General features: G+C 46.2%; 2 protein-coding genes across 2 annotated transcripts in view; one reads left to right on the forward strand and one right to left on the reverse strand.

Moving 5' to 3' along the window:
- TTF1 (transcription termination factor 1) overlaps nucleotides 1–15276 on the reverse strand; it is a 250404-nt gene that overhangs the window by 133017 nt on the left and 102111 nt on the right. The gene's annotated exons all lie outside the window — the stretch shown is intronic.
- The window catches only part of NTNG2 (netrin G2), a 65850-nt gene that overhangs the window by 32417 nt on the left and 18157 nt on the right, over nucleotides 1–15276 (forward strand). The window contains exons 3-4 of the mRNA XM_077836253.1: nucleotides 10992–11164; nucleotides 13199–13225. Coding sequence (XP_077692379.1) covers nucleotides 10992–11164; nucleotides 13199–13225 — 200 coding nt within the window. The remainder of the gene's footprint in view (nucleotides 1–10991; nucleotides 11165–13198; nucleotides 13226–15276) is intronic.

A 15276-nucleotide genomic window follows, 5' to 3' on the forward strand; every position in this document is an offset into this window, starting at 1 on the left:
TTCCCTGGTTTTTTTTTCCCTATCTCTCTTTCATTCTCTCTTTCTAGACCTAAGTAGTCCTCTGAGAAAATTGCAGAATGTGAGCTCAGAGATGTCATTTATATTACAAAATGCACATGTGAAATAGGCTTAGAGAATAATAATACCTCGGCTGCTAGGCCTTTGTCAGGCCAAGGATTAATTAATTAGAAGAGATGATTTTCAGTTTTGTAGGTTGTTTGTTTTAGATTCCCTGCCTCCCCCTTCACAATCTGTTTTCTTTCTGTGAAGGTTTTTTTGTTGGTGGTGGGTATTTTTTGGTTTAAATTTTCCACCTTCCAATGCTTTGGTTTGTAATTTTTTTCTCCGGTTGTTTCATGCTGCTGTGAGGTACACACACTTTTACACATGGATTCCCTACCAGGGTTGCCTTTCTTTCTGCTTGAATAAGAGCATAGAGTTTGCCATACCAGACCAAAACACTAGTCCACTATCCTGCCTCTCGCAGTGGCCAGTACCTTCAGCTTCAGACTCAAAGGAACATGACCCTCCCCAAACAGCCTCATAGTGCAGCTGGTTAATTGTCCACTGCTGGTCACATGCAGGGGGGTATTCTTTGCTGCCCTCCCAGTCATCCTGTACCGCAAAACATGACAGTTGGTGGTACTAGATAAAACATCTTGCCAAAAGAAATACAATTACCCCTCTGCTCAGCTGAGCTGCAGCCTCCTGATTCTGTCCCTTTGTATGGTGCAGTGGCCACAGCCCTTTGTGTTTTCATGTTTAGGACCCAGATTGGAATCTGGAAATCGGTACACGTATGAAATGAGTTCTGTTTGGTCTCAGCCTGTATTTCAGTACACGGAATTTCCTAACCCTCTGTCAATTTAGAAAGTTGTAGGAGAATCTCCACGTGTGTAGAAACATCGCTTGCTATCTTCAGTCATCTGACAGCTGCTACTGGGTTGTTTTACAGGCGAGGTTCTTAGATTTTGATGAACAACTGACCAGCGATCAGACATGTTTTACTGAGGAATGGAGGGGGGTCTGGGAGCAGCATCTCCACCTGTTAGCAGCATGAAAAATACACATGGGTACAAGGCAAAATGTTGTAATACATTTTGGGCTTCCCTCTGAGGAGATGCTGCTACTGAGTACAAGGTTCCTACCACCCTTTCCCTGCATTGTTCTTGGAATTTCCAAGAGGTGTGGTATGTGTCACCCAAGTTAGGGGTGATTGGCGCCCAATAAACTATGGTATCCTGGCTTTGAGGATTGCCAGTTAGCTAGGGAGAGTGTTCTGATGATGCAATATTCCATTGGCCGAGCGTGTTCTCTCTCGCTGCAGGAGGATTGTATGGATGGAGTTTCTTTGGAAATGGTCTGAACTGGAATTAACTCTAATTTAAGAGACATCTTGCTCCAGGCCGTATAGTTAAATTAAGTTATTAACTCACATCAGCTGTTTGCTTATATTTCCCCAAGACTCTTAAATGCTATTACTGTAATTGCTGCAAAATGGAGGAGAGTCCTTGCAGGCTTGCAGTAAGGGGGGGTGAGCGCGGGAGACACAGAACGCTCCCCCTTTGTCCAAGCACTAGTGACATTTCATCAATGCCAGCTGAGGGATGCCCAAGGTCCTATTACCTGCCTCTGGCTTTGTTTTGTGGAGCCTTCTTTCCTTTTGTTGCCGAGTTGTGTCCGGTCCTGAGCAAATAATAGAATTTCATCGATAGACTGAGGAGGTGATGTATGTTAAAGCACTTAATATAAAGAGACTTCTACCGGAGCCCAAATTAAATTTGGCCAATGAACTCAATTGCAGGCATTATTGCGTTCCAGGAGAAAGTCCAGAGAGCATTTATACACATTACTCTGCAAATATTTATGTTAGTATATCCGTGGTACATCGTTTTCACCCTTCCTCCTCGTCTGCCCCCAAACCCCTACCTCAGAAGGTTTTTAAAAAGACTGCTCTGCATGTAAATAATGATAAGGGGAAATCCTTTCCAAAGTTCAGCAGTATTTTGACTGCTGCTGAGTGGCAATTTATTTACAATGACTTGCTGCACCCAATGGAGTGGCTATCCATTATGCTAATCATCTTGGCATCTTTTAGATGGTCTTCTCTTGATAACCCAACTTCAAATGAATTTCTAAGGGTGGCACAAATAGTTTTCTTTCCCCTCAAGGGTTCCAGTAGAATTCACCAGTCCATAACAACTCTGTGTTGCTAGGAATCTCTGTGGAGAGTATTGCTCATGGAGGCTGGGAGGAGAAAAGCATCTCAGGGGATGAGTTTAATCGGTATGGTGCTTTGCTCTGTCAGGCACTGTACAGTGGATGCATTATGTGAAGTGTCCTGCACATTGAGGCAGCGTGACACGTATCTTGTTCCACACGATGAGGATCCAGGACATTAATCTGCCTTATGCAAAGCTGCCAAGTTCAGACTGGGATTTGAATATCCCAACAGTGTAGCCTGTATTCAGACCTGGAGTGGTGGTTTGAGGCTGAAATGGGGACATTCAGATCAGGATCTGGATTTCCCCAGGGTTCAGAGGTGACAGCGTTGGGGATTCGGATCCCATGTAATCAGTTCAGGCCCATCTCTAGTCATATGATCATAGAATCATAGAATATCAGGATTGGAAGGGACCTCAGGAGGTCATCTAGTCCAACCCCCTGCTCAAAGTAGGACCACTCCCCAATTAAATCATCGCAGCCAGGGCTTTGTCAAGCCTGACCTTAAAAACTTCTAAGGAAGGAGATTCTACCACCTCCCTAGGTAACGCATTCCAGTGTTTCACCACCCTCCTAGTGAAAAAGTTTTTCCTAATATCCAACCTAAACCTTCCGCACTGCAACTTGAGACCATTTCTCCTTGTCCTGTCCTCTTCTACCACTGAGAATAGTCTAGAACCATCCTCTTTGGAACCACCTCTCAGGTAGTTGAAAGCAGCTATCAAATCCCCCCTCATTCTTCTCTTCTGCAGACTAAACAATCCCAGTTCCCTCAGCCTCTCCTCATAAGTCATGTGTTCCAGACCCCACTATAAGATCAAATAGCAGGATGTGAACCTCATGCTGAAGCCATCGGACATTGTCATGACAAGTGTCTTCTGCACCTTGAGATTACTCGGGCTGATTTACCACATGATGTTTTCCCACCTCACAATCTGGGACAGTGAGAAACCCAGACTAGGTTATTTTTTCCAGGAATTTGAATCCAAATAGAAAAAACTCTTCTTTCTGGGAAAGCAGGGAGCTGCCTACATTCTGTATTCACTGGGAACTGTTTCACTAGCTTCTGGGTGCACAGATGGAGCACAAAGAGTCCCAGTGCAATGGCCATTGTATTTTGTATTTGCAGACTTGCTGTGAGGTCAGTGAAATAGTTGCTTCATGCTTTGCTGATCTGTCAGAACAGTTGCAGAGAATTAGGTAGAAACAGGGTTAATCGTCCAAGAGCTGCCTAAGTGCTGTGTGTAAGCACAGGCGGTGGATGACAATAGCGGGAAGGGAGGAAAATAGTTATTCATGTATTCACGAGAGCCAAGATTAGTTGAAAGAGGGACTTTCTCAGGGACAGAGAGGAAAGAGCTCCCTTCAAACACATGGTCCCGTGAGACTCATTAAAGGTTCATCAGTTACAGTGAGCAAACAATTCAGTGGAAAGTCATCGTAATCCATCCTTTGGATGGCAGACAATAACAGCTTTCCACACCTGTGCTGAGTTTTCCCGATGCCAGCTGTGATAAGCAGGGTGGAAGCAGGGATTTTAATTTGGAGCAATTCCATTGCTGAGCTCCAGGGTGAGTCTAGATGGTCTCTGACTGGGGATTAGGAAAGCTCTCCATCTCTAGCCTGAGACGCAATCTGCATTGCTAAGAAGATGGTGGCAAAGTTATCAGCTTTGAAGTATATGCTGGCCTTACTCTCAGCTGTGGAGAGAGGGCAGGTGATGGAGGAGGGAAGGGAGGACAGGTGGAGGTGGAGGAGAGATGTTGGTGGGTAGAGGTCATCTCCCACTGTAGAAATGGTGTGGAAGAAAGCACTGGAGGAACCCAGCTTCTCCCCTTCCACCACTCTCTTGTATGCCAGTCACAGGCCTGTCTGGAAATTCTGGATGCCTCGAGCTGCTTGTATGTGCAGTATGTGTGTCTGACTCAGACGGAGGGGGCTTGGGGCCAGGGCTCCTTCTTTAGTTTGGGGAAATTCTACGGCCTGTGTTACACAGGAAGTCAGCCTAGATGATCACAATGGTCCCTTCTGGCCTTGGGATCTATGACTCTAAAGCTCTTGGAGAGAGTGAGTACTGGGGACAAAAAAATTTCAGGGGTGATGAGTGCAAGGAAAGCGAGTAGGATAACTTACCCACTTACTGAGTGTTTCCCCATCCCTAGAGCAGCATTACAGTGTGGTCCAGTGGTTAGAACAGAGGACTGGGAGTCAGGGTTTCTGGGTTCTGGTTCTGCAACTGAAGTGATTCATGGTGATTTTTTTTGGTGGGGAGGGACGTCACATAGGTGCTGGAACTAGGGGTGTTAGGGGTATGGCAGTACTCCCTGGCTTGAAGTGATTTCCATCATCTACAGGGTTTACAGTTTGCTTCAATGGCTCTCAGCACCTCCACTATGTGGACAGTCATTTAACATCTCTCTCTGTCTCAGTTTCTTGATCTGTAAAATGGGGATAAGGACCCTTAGTTAGCTCACAGGGGCATTGTGAGACTGAATTCAATGATTGTAAAGGACGTGGAGATCCTGGGAATCAAATAGACTATCTCCATGGATTTTTTAAAAAAACTATGTATGTTTTAATTTTATGATGAATGAAATACCAGCGTGGTGGCTGCCTTTTTCATTCTTTCAGCTATGCTGGAAGTCTGCTGCCCTTGCCTTAGTCTCGTCGGCTCCTCATTTACAAACCTTAAGCGTGCTGGCCCTCCATCTCTCACGCGGAGACTTGGCACTGACGTGCCTCTCTCACTGAGACCTCTGGAATGCTGACTCGTAGAAATGGAGATGACTAGGAAACGTTCTTCACGGCTGCAAAATGATGCCTACACACCTGTAAACTTTCCCTGGCGCCCTGCGGTTATCCTTGTGTCCCTGGCTTAGGCCTTGGCAGACTAGGCCACGCTGCGTCATTTCAAAAGGGAAGGGGAGGACGACTAAAGGACCTGCATTAAAAATCAATAAATACTTCTGTAATGTAAGCTACAGCATTTGGAGCCAATACTGTAGCGTTACTGCAGCATTCAGGCCTATTACTAGGGAATTCTGTTTGACATTCTTCTGTTTATTCCCTGCATGGACAAGCCATGTATGCTTCCCCCATATTGCCCTGAGGCTGGGCATGAGAGAAGCTGAGACTCTATGGCCTGTTTAGTACTTGGCCTCTCTGCTGATGCCACCTCCTCTGCTGGGTTTTTGTGTTAGAGAAGCTTACCCATGAGGAACTGGACTGAGACCCACCACACTCATTTCACACACAGGTCATTGAATAATTATCAAACGGTAACCACTGTCACCTGGTCTAGACTTGAACCAGCAACTTAAGGGGGAAAGGCTCTCTCCCCTTAGCAGCCCTTGAGCCAGGCAGACCTTCCTGGTGTAATCAGTTTATAATGGTAGAAAGGGAAAGGAGTTGTGGCCGCCCTGAGAATGGAGAGGTGCACAGTAGCCTGTGCTAGGACTCGTGGCATTGTTCACCCCTCTAATATAATTGATTAGATCCTAAACCCCTTTTCCTGGTCCTGCCCTGGCTCAGACAGTTGGGTACCTGATAAAAAGGAGCAAAGAGAAGCAAGGCTTGCAACCCTTGGGACTGGACTAATGCTATTTTCTCCGTTCTCTGCCTGCTGGATCTTGGCTAGAGAAAGGCACTCTTTCCCCTATGCTGCCAAGCTAAAGCGTATGTCCTTGAACTGAAGGCATTGATGGTGATGGGAGGAGGACAGTTGTTTTCACCCAGCCAACCCTGACGAAGGAGTTAAAGCAGAACAAAAGATGGGGCGGCAGTTGGGGATGTGGATGGGGGACGGGAGTGGCAAGTTTTGCTCCAGGCAGCAGCAGCGCAGCGGGATCAGCAGCCTGGGCCATGTTAAGCTGCTCCGCTGTTCATTATTAAATGATGCATCCTGATGGATTGGTCTGAAAAGTGCTGTGTTGTGGGGTCAGGCCGCTCAAGTTATAGTTTTCTGGTTAGATGGATGATTCTCAAAGGCCGAATTCAGAAAGCAATTCCCTGGTAAAATTGATCCTTTGGACGAGGTAACTTTTGTGCTATGGATAGGGCCAGGCAGCGAGAAATAGCTGACCTGGGACTAAAGGGGGAGGGCGGCGGGCTGTCTCTGCTGCTTGCTTGCTCTTTATTTAATTTTGCTTGTTTACACTCATTAGAGAGCGAGAGCCCTCTCTGGGAAGCACAGTGCCCAGTCATCTCGACGTGCTCCGACAGCCAGACAGATTGAAGCATTTTGTGCCTGACCCAAGAAGCCTGTCCTTCCTCAGCCATGCCATGCAGGCGTGACAGAGGAATGCATGACCACTGCCCCAGGACTGAGAGCAGCCCCAAGTGCTGATCCGGTAGCTGGCGCTTGGCTTGGCCGCTGTGCATCATGGGCAGTGAGCTCTGTGTGCGCACGCAGGCCATGAGCGTGCACGTCTACCCGCTTCCAGCAGAGACCCTTCTTTCACGCTCCTTGTAAGATAAGTCAGGGCTGGATCCCACTCTCTGGCTGAGATTTGGTATCTGAGGCCTAGTAGTTAGGAGCAGGTTCAAATTCCATGGTGGCGTGCAGCACCTCAGCTCTTCCAGGGAACCCCCCTAGAAGAGTGGGGGAGATACGTGAGCCCTAGAAAAGGGCAGAGGATTTGGTGAGCTTCTCTGCCCCCATCATTGTGCCATGCGACTGCAGGTGAAGTTAAGAGAAATGTTTAGTAAAATGCCCCATGCAGATGGAAGTTCAGACACTAGCAGCTCAGCAGCACATTTCTATTGTAAGAGCTGCCCAGGCCCTGCCCAGGGAGGTACAGGCCATGACTGAATAACCCTGGTTAGCCTCTGTTGCTGCCGTGGGAATGCAGCTAGTGGTGAACAGTCTTCTGACTCGGGGAAGGCCTTAGGGCATGAAGAGACTGTCACATTTCGCACATGATCTGCCTCAGCTGCCTTGTCATTACAACAGTGTACCTATGCGTGACTGTAAAAGGTACCGGGGCCTATGCCCAGTAGTGGCTTTTGGTCCCCTTGTCATGTGATAGCTGCGTGCACGGCAGAGGGATGAGCTATAATACCTTTCCATTCCTGAGGCTCTCAAAGAAGCTGGCAAATATTGATTGGTTAAGCATTATCCACGCTGCACTGAGAAGTATTAGACACATTTTATAGATGAGGAATTGGAGGCAAAGAGGTGAAGTAACTTGCCTATAAGTCTATGGCATAGCCAGGAACAGAACCAGGAGCCCTGTCATCCAGGCCTTTGCTCTGACCAAACTTACAGCTCCACCGGTGAACTGAGGAGGGGGAGTTGCCCTTTGCTCCACTCTTCTGAAAAGCCTAAGTGTAGGGGAGAGGGATAGTTCAGTGGTTTGAGCATTGGCCTGCTAAACCCAGGGTTGTGAGTTTAATCCTTGAGGGGGTCATTTAGCGATCTGGGGCAAAAATCAGGGATTGGTCCTGCTTTGAACAGGGGGTTGGACTAGATGACCTCCTGTGGTCCCTTCTGACCCAGATATTCTATGATTCTATGATCATTTGGCACACAACAGTGCTAGGGTTCCATCTGCCTTAGTCCTATATGCCTACTGGTCATACTTTAAGCTTCCATCTCGTCTCCATCCCTTGACCTGGAGCTAATAGTTCTGTAGGGGGGAGAGGACAACTTGTGCTCTGGGATCAGTGCTGCCTCAGGAGCATCAGGAATCCATCTCTCCTCTGCTGAGAAAATGAGACGAGGAACGCGTGGCCTTGACCACTGGAGTGTCTGTCAGAAGGGGAGTGAGGAGCTAGAAGAAGTTAGCCTGTGAAGTCAAGGCTGCCCATGTGTAGCACCCCTGCTTCTGAGTGTTTGTATGCTGGCTTTTAAATGGTGGGTGCTAGAATTGAATCATGCACTTTGTTGTCCCCTTTCACAAAGAGTGAGTAGTGCTGTACCTCCCCGAAGCCCTTGCTCTCTGACTCAAGCCTGGGCCAGCTCAGCAATGGTGATGCTCTGACCTGTTTTAACCTGCTATTTGCTTACTCCTCTCCCCCTTCTTCTTTTGTTAATTTTATAGCAAGAGAAGGAGCCAGTGCTCTGTGGACTCTAAATAATTCACAGAGTCAGGCTCCATGCTCCAGAGTGCTGGTCATTGCCTATTCAAGGGGGTTAGGACATCAGTGCAGAAACTTCCCTCAATCAGAGACAGAAGGAAGAACCCATCACAGCTGAGACATGGGGACCCTTTTTTATAAGTGCTGGCTAACACCCCCTTTTCCAGACTCTCTGATTTACAAGCTGCTCCCAGCGTTTTTAAGTGCTATGGTTTTTAGCTCTTTCAGCTGTTACCTGCCATTGCCAGCCTGCAGTAACACAGACACTCAAACATAACATGCTGTGTTTGGCAGCTCCTGCTTGAGAGTGCAAATTTGCTCCCTTATGGAGTGTATATTTCCTTCTCTGCCTGGGTCAGAGATGAGCAAGGATAGTATGTTGGGGAGGAGGGACTCCGCCCAGTTTCTGCATGGCATGTGAGTAAATAGTTTGCCGGAAATAAGAACAAGGAAACAAAAATAACTTATGAGTAAAATCTTCCAGCTATGCACAAATGGGATCACAGCAAGGGCAGACTCAGTGGATCAGAAACATGGGTATGGGACTCTTTGGAGATTCTAAACAAACTTCTACTCCTGGAATATTTTCAACAAGAGATTGTGATTTGTCTCTTGACTGGGTATAGTACAGGTGAACAGTACCGGGTTTACGGCTCTTGAGACTAATGTCATCTGTTTATTCCCAGAACAGATACAGCAGAGAAAGTAGCCAGACAAGCTTCTCTTATGCACTGTCCCATCAATAGGCCTGATTCTCCAATGCCATGCACCTTCTGATCATTTACACCGTTAAAAAATGAGTACTACCCAATCAGATTTCTTTGCTCACTTACATGGGGGGTTACATTTCTACACCCCCTTTGCCCACATATAAATGATTACACAAGGTGCAAGGTAGTAAAGAATCAGGCCCATTGTACCTCAACCCTAACCTAGAGGAACTACTTGTAGGATAAGCAGGGTACTCGGTCTCTGTGGTCTATAGGGCTCATAGCCTGAGCCTAGGCCTGCGAGCCCTGAGTTCTAATCTCAGCTCTGACTTTGTAGGAGTTACCTAACCCCTCTTCTTCAGAGTCCTTATGTGTAAAATGGGGGTATTTAAGGACTACCAGTCTTGCAGTGGTTCATTAAAAGTTTAGTCATTAATATTTGCAAAGTGCTTAGTACTGTGTTCATTCTTTGTTTTCTCTGGACACTTCCAGAAAGGGAGCAAGTTGTGAGGATTTTTTTTTTTTTTTAAAAAGTGGCCTTTTGTCCACTAAGAACTGGCCTGAGACTCACTATATTAATTTCACACAGGGCACCAAATAGCCATCAGTCGGTCATAACTTTCAGTCATCACTGATCAGGGCTGGATTGCAATGGGTGGTCTCAGGATGAAAGGTTCTATATCCTATCACTACTCCACCCCCTGGGAGAAAGGCTCTTAATTTTAACAACCTGCTTGGGGATTGAGGGTCGTGACTCATTAATATAAACACGAGCTATTCTTCTAATATCCTGTGTGTCTAAGGGCCCAAGATAGTTCAGAAGAAGAAAATGGCGGGGGGGGGGGGTGGTTCTGGGTGATCTCAATGATTCTCAGAGTCAGCCTTCCCCTATCTTATCCCCCTAGGATTTCAGCATGGGAAGAACACGTGAAACTGGGGGGTCTGGTGTTTTGGATTGATATGGAGGGTTTATTTAACATCAGTCTGCCTTGGATCACAGGTGAAAAGATTTTGCTGATCTTCACTTAAGATTTGGTGATTGTTGGTGCGGTGGCATTGAATTCAGTGGTGTTGCACAGGGCATGAGTCAGCACAGAATTTAGACCTTAACATGTAGATAATGCCTTTCATCCAAGGATCTCAAAGCACATTATAAATAGGCCTCATAACATTACCCCCATTTCACTGATGAGAAGAGAGAGGCACAGCGTTAGAAAGTAAGGCCAAAGCTGGTTGCCTAAAATCAGGCCCCTAAATCCATCTTTAGGCACAAATATAAAAGTGGCCAGAGATGCAGTTGCTCCATGAGTCTCCTGTCTCCTAGAACCTTGATCTTACCAGGCTAGGTTGTGCCATTCACTACTATGATTTATAAACATGGATAGTCCTGTCCTATTGCAGTCATGTGGTTAAAGGATGATACCGCTCACATTGGAAGAGATGTTTCAGATCCTCCATAAATAGGTGAATGAATCCTTGTAGCACAAATGCCAGACACAATAGGAACATGGGTGAGTGCCATGAAACCCTTGTCAGAGCTGCTGTGAAGGGGTAGTTAGCTTGGATCTAATTCTGTACATTCAGCTACACAGCATGTCCATCTCAGCTGGGAGCGGATGGCTTACTGTCCTGAGAACATAAGAACAGCCCTACTGGGTCAGACCAAAGGTCCATCTAGCCGAGTGTCCTGTCTTCCAACAGAGGCCAGTGCCAGGTGCTCCAGAGGGAATGAATAGGACAACTAATCATCAAGTGATGCATCTCCTGTCGCCCATTCCCAGCTTCTGGCAAACAGAGGCTAGGGACTCTATCCCTGCCCATCCTGGCTAATAGCCATTGATGGACCTATCCTCCATGAATTTATTTAGTTCTTTTTTTAACCTTGTTATAGACTTGGCCTTCACAACATCCTCTGGCAGAGTTCCACAGTGGCATTGTGTACCATTCTACCTCTCTCTTTCTCTCATTTTCCTCCTACAGGTGTAAATGCAATCTCCATGCCAACCTGTGCTCCTTTAAGGAGGGCAGCCTGCAGTGTGAGTGCGAACACAACACCACTGGCCAGGACTGTGGCAAGTGCAAGAAGAACTTTCGTACCAGATCTTGGCGGGCTGGCTCCTACCTGCCTCTCCCCAACGGATCCCCTAACGCATGTAAGTCACTATACTAAACTGAGCCCGCACACTGGCCCTCTGCACAGTGCCTGCAAATTAAGTGAGCACTGCTTCAGGATGCCTCCATCTGGAGTCAATGCACAGGTCTGCAGAAGAGGCAGGTTTGGTTTTACAGTGGAAGTGAACATTTGCTCGGTTCTCAGTGTGCACAGGAATTGATTGCTACGTGGGTAGATGGAAGGGGAGCTTGATGACTATTTGTAGTGGAGTGGCTGGAGTAAATGGATGTAGATGGACAGAATGGTATCCAGGCTCACAGATGGTTAGGTGTAGGCCCTCAGAGAGGTCCATGGCCTTGAATAGGCATTTTACTCTGAATTACTTTATGTCCCTTAAAGAAAACATCATCAAGCAACTGTGGGAATGTGTTTACCTTCAATTCAGTGCACAATAATTGCACTGAAGACTGAAGAACAGGAGGATGGAAAGGAGTGTTGGGTGCCCTATAGATTGTCAGCTGGAAGCTATTCATATGTACATCATGGAGTATCTGGCCACAGTGAAGAAGACAAAAGCGTTCCTGTTCCTCAGCACAGCTACAGTCCCGTGCAATTAACTGTCTGCTGCATTCGTGTTGTGGTACATGCTCACATGAAAACAAGAACAAACATCAAGGCTGTAAGCCATCATCATCATATGAGCACGGGAATGTTGGTGGAGGATGACACCAGACATAGTCCAATATCTCCAGGGTTATGTCCAGTTTACATTAGCAGGCTTGCTTAAATGTCACCGAGCAGCAGTAACTATTCCAGCCTTTTAAGTAGCAGCCTTGAGTGTTACCAAAGAGAATCCTTTTTTCTTTCCCCCTCCATTTCTGAAAGATTTATGTGCTTTAAGATGATCAAAGCTGAAATACAGGCTCCGAAGGCCGTGACAGGAATGTTTTGTGTTTGCCAGGGATGGTAGATGAGCTGGTTCTTTGAAAGAGAACAAGCTTGTCAGCTACCGCCAAGTGCCTGTGTTCCTTCAAAGGATCCTGGGAGAGGTTTTTTTTTTGGTGTTTACAGGGACAATGACATGCTATTCTCTTTGTCTTTCTTCCATCTCTCTCCATTTCTCTATCTCCCCTTCCTTTTTCCTCACTTTCTTTATCCCCACTTCCCTTCCCTCCATTTCTTGCTCTTTTGGACATCTGTCACTCATTCTTCCTTCCCTATATCTCCACTTTGCTCCCCCTGCCAGTACCCATCTCATCCTCTCTCCCTTCAACTTTCTCTCTGGCAGATTTATGGCCAACTTCTGGAGTAGAAGCAATTCTCCAAAGGCCTTTCTCATCAGTCGTCATAGCATTTTCATTGCTAGCCACCTTCTTTATGGTTGGGGAAACCTGACTACTGGATGTTTATCTCCACTGTAATATCTGGATTAAATGTGACCTTAAACAGTCTTCAAACTTTCCCCCCCACCTGTGACCAATAAACTAGCGGGGTTGGAAGCTGGCACCCTCAGCCTCACCCCTAATGAATATACAACTTAGAGGCAACTTCTTCCCACCAAAACCTCCCAGCCTCAGGTCAGATGCGGCTTCCCGTCTCCCCCAACCTCCATTGCTGGGTGTTCTGTTCCAACCTGAAAAATACCAGCCCCAATACAATCCACTCATGAGTCAGGGCCCGCGCTTTGGGAATGCAGCAGTGGCGATGTGGAGCAAGTGCCGTAGCAGCGCTGACTGAGTTCACATCACACGGTTTCTCAGAAGAGACTATGACAAATCTCAAAAGCATACATGACCCTTATTGGGCATAATGGCAGGTCAGGAAAAGGGTTAAGAAGAAATTCTATTAGCAGTATGCAAGCTGGCTTTCCTCCCCGCAGCCACTGTGGGTAGATTTCAGCCTGTGCCTCAGGACCCAAACATTTTCAAGGCCACTGCTGTCTGGTCACCTCCACGGTTTGCCTTAGGCAGCTTTTAAGATGCAGCAAGCGGGAGCAACTATCAGCAAGACTCCTGTTAATTAGCACAATGGCTTCTCGGCTTCTGCTGACCCTGTTTCTTTTCCTTTCCTCCAGGTGCAGCTGCAGGCTCGGCCTTTGGCAGTAAGTAAAAAATGTAACTGAACTGCTGGCATGTGACATCTTCAGCGCATGGGCCCTGTGCACATCACTTGGGAGACAAATGGTTCTTTTCTGCTCATTATCATCTGCCAGGCAATAAGTCTTCTTCTCTAATTGTCTCTCATTGTCTGTCCCATCAAAGAGCTTTCTATTTTCCTTCTTTGACTTCAGTAACCTCATTGTTTCTTTCTCTGGCATGGTTTCTCCCCATGAGGTTCGTTAGAGTGGCAACAGGAAAGGAAATAAAAAACAACACACTTCTTCAAAAACACCAATGATTGCAGTGAACTTTTCCCCCCAGTTTTACAGACTCCTGCTCCAAGGAGCTGTTTTTGAATGCTTGGATACGGCATTCAGTTTGGGTTACCTTGGGCCTATCATGCCATCCATTTAAAAATAAAAAGTCTATATAAATGTAATATTTGAGGCACAAGCAATTGATTTCAGTGGGGATTTCTGCAGACCAAGCACCTTCAAACTTTGGGTCACCTCGAATATAGATCTGCATTTTGTGGCTCAGGTTACTCTCTGAAAACCATATGGTGAAGCTGGAGAGAACACAGTGGAAATGTGATGGTGAATGGGATAGATGGGCTTGTTTATGAGCATAGGGCAGCTAAAGAGGGATTATTTAGCCTTCACAGAAGACAAGAGGTGACCTGAATTAAGTATTTAAACTAGCTAAAGGTTATTATGAAATTAAACATGATAATCTGCAGTACATGAGGTTGTGGGACAAGCAAGGACTCAGGGATATAGGTTGAAGAATTTATATTCATTATAATCCCTCGCATTTTATTATTACTGGTCAGAGCAATGAGAATTGGAATAGAATGAATATTATAGTCAAATCATGGTATCAAGTAGTGTTCCTGGATTACTCCGTCATCCCTGGGGTAACTCCCCTGACTTTTCAGGAGTTTACCAGTGATTAATTTGGCCTATTGTATTAAATAATCCAGTGTTTGCTTTTTGGAATTTATTAAGTGAAAGGGACGTCATTTGTTTTTTATGATCACCTTTTTGTGGTCTGAAGGGAATTGTTTTGCTGATTAGGAGGTTTGCCTCGGAGTATCTTTGCTATCAGAGAGCTCAAATGTATAGGAGAGAGATGGCACAGCTATTGTTAAGCTTTCAGACAGGAAAGGCTTGTGTGGCCTGTTTCTGATCCCACATGACTGTGCAAATCCTACCTCTCTTTGCCTTTATCTATCCCGTCATGATACAGACTCTCATTCTCTCTTGTCCTTTTTAGGCTTAATTAACAATGAGTTAGTGATAAAGTTGTCAATATTGAAACCAACATCCGTGCCAACAAAGTAAAGTTATGTAGTAACCCAACCGAAACATGCATGCGCACACAGAATCTTCTTGGTTTCTCATCACAGATATAACACTGTCCCAGTGCTAAATTCTCTCTGGAATTGGTTACTCCCCCTCCCCCAAACCCAGCAGCTTCTTCTGTAGATATCCTGCAGCTTTTTGGTCATCAGTGTCCCCAGTTCCTGGTAGGTGACGTACTCTCAGGAGTGAGGCTGTCCTTGTGTTCTGTAACCACCAGCTGAGGGCTGGTTTGTAGTGGTCACTGTTAATACCCTTTGGGAGTGTACTGGATAAAGTCCCCAGGACAGCATGTTGATGTAATTTCTGTAGAGTGCTGGTTGGTGGCTGCAGAATGGGAACCCATGGGGCCAGGTGAGAGCCATTCCCACAGGTATACTCTCAGGGCTCCGAGATGACTCCAGTAAGGAAGGAGAAATGAGCAGCTTTTGCTGCTCCTTTATAGGAATAGTAATGGCTGGAATTTACAGGGACTTAGAGCTAATTCTCTTCCATTAGATTCAGTGGGAGTTTTGGCATTGCCTTGAGTGGGAGCAGGCCCTGTGTGCCTTCTTCACCATGAAAATAGATCAAGGAGGTGCCCACGGGCTTAGGATTTTGTGTACCATAAGAAGCAACAGCGAGAGCCACAGAGACCCTCCAGTGTCTTCTTTCCACCTCTTTTCTTTGTTTCTTGTTAGCGTATGAACAAC

The sequence above is a fragment of the Eretmochelys imbricata genome, chromosome 16 (assembly GCF_965152235.1).
Source record: "Eretmochelys imbricata isolate rEreImb1 chromosome 16, rEreImb1.hap1, whole genome shotgun sequence".
Classification (NCBI taxonomy): Eukaryota; Metazoa; Chordata; order Testudines; family Cheloniidae; genus Eretmochelys; species Eretmochelys imbricata.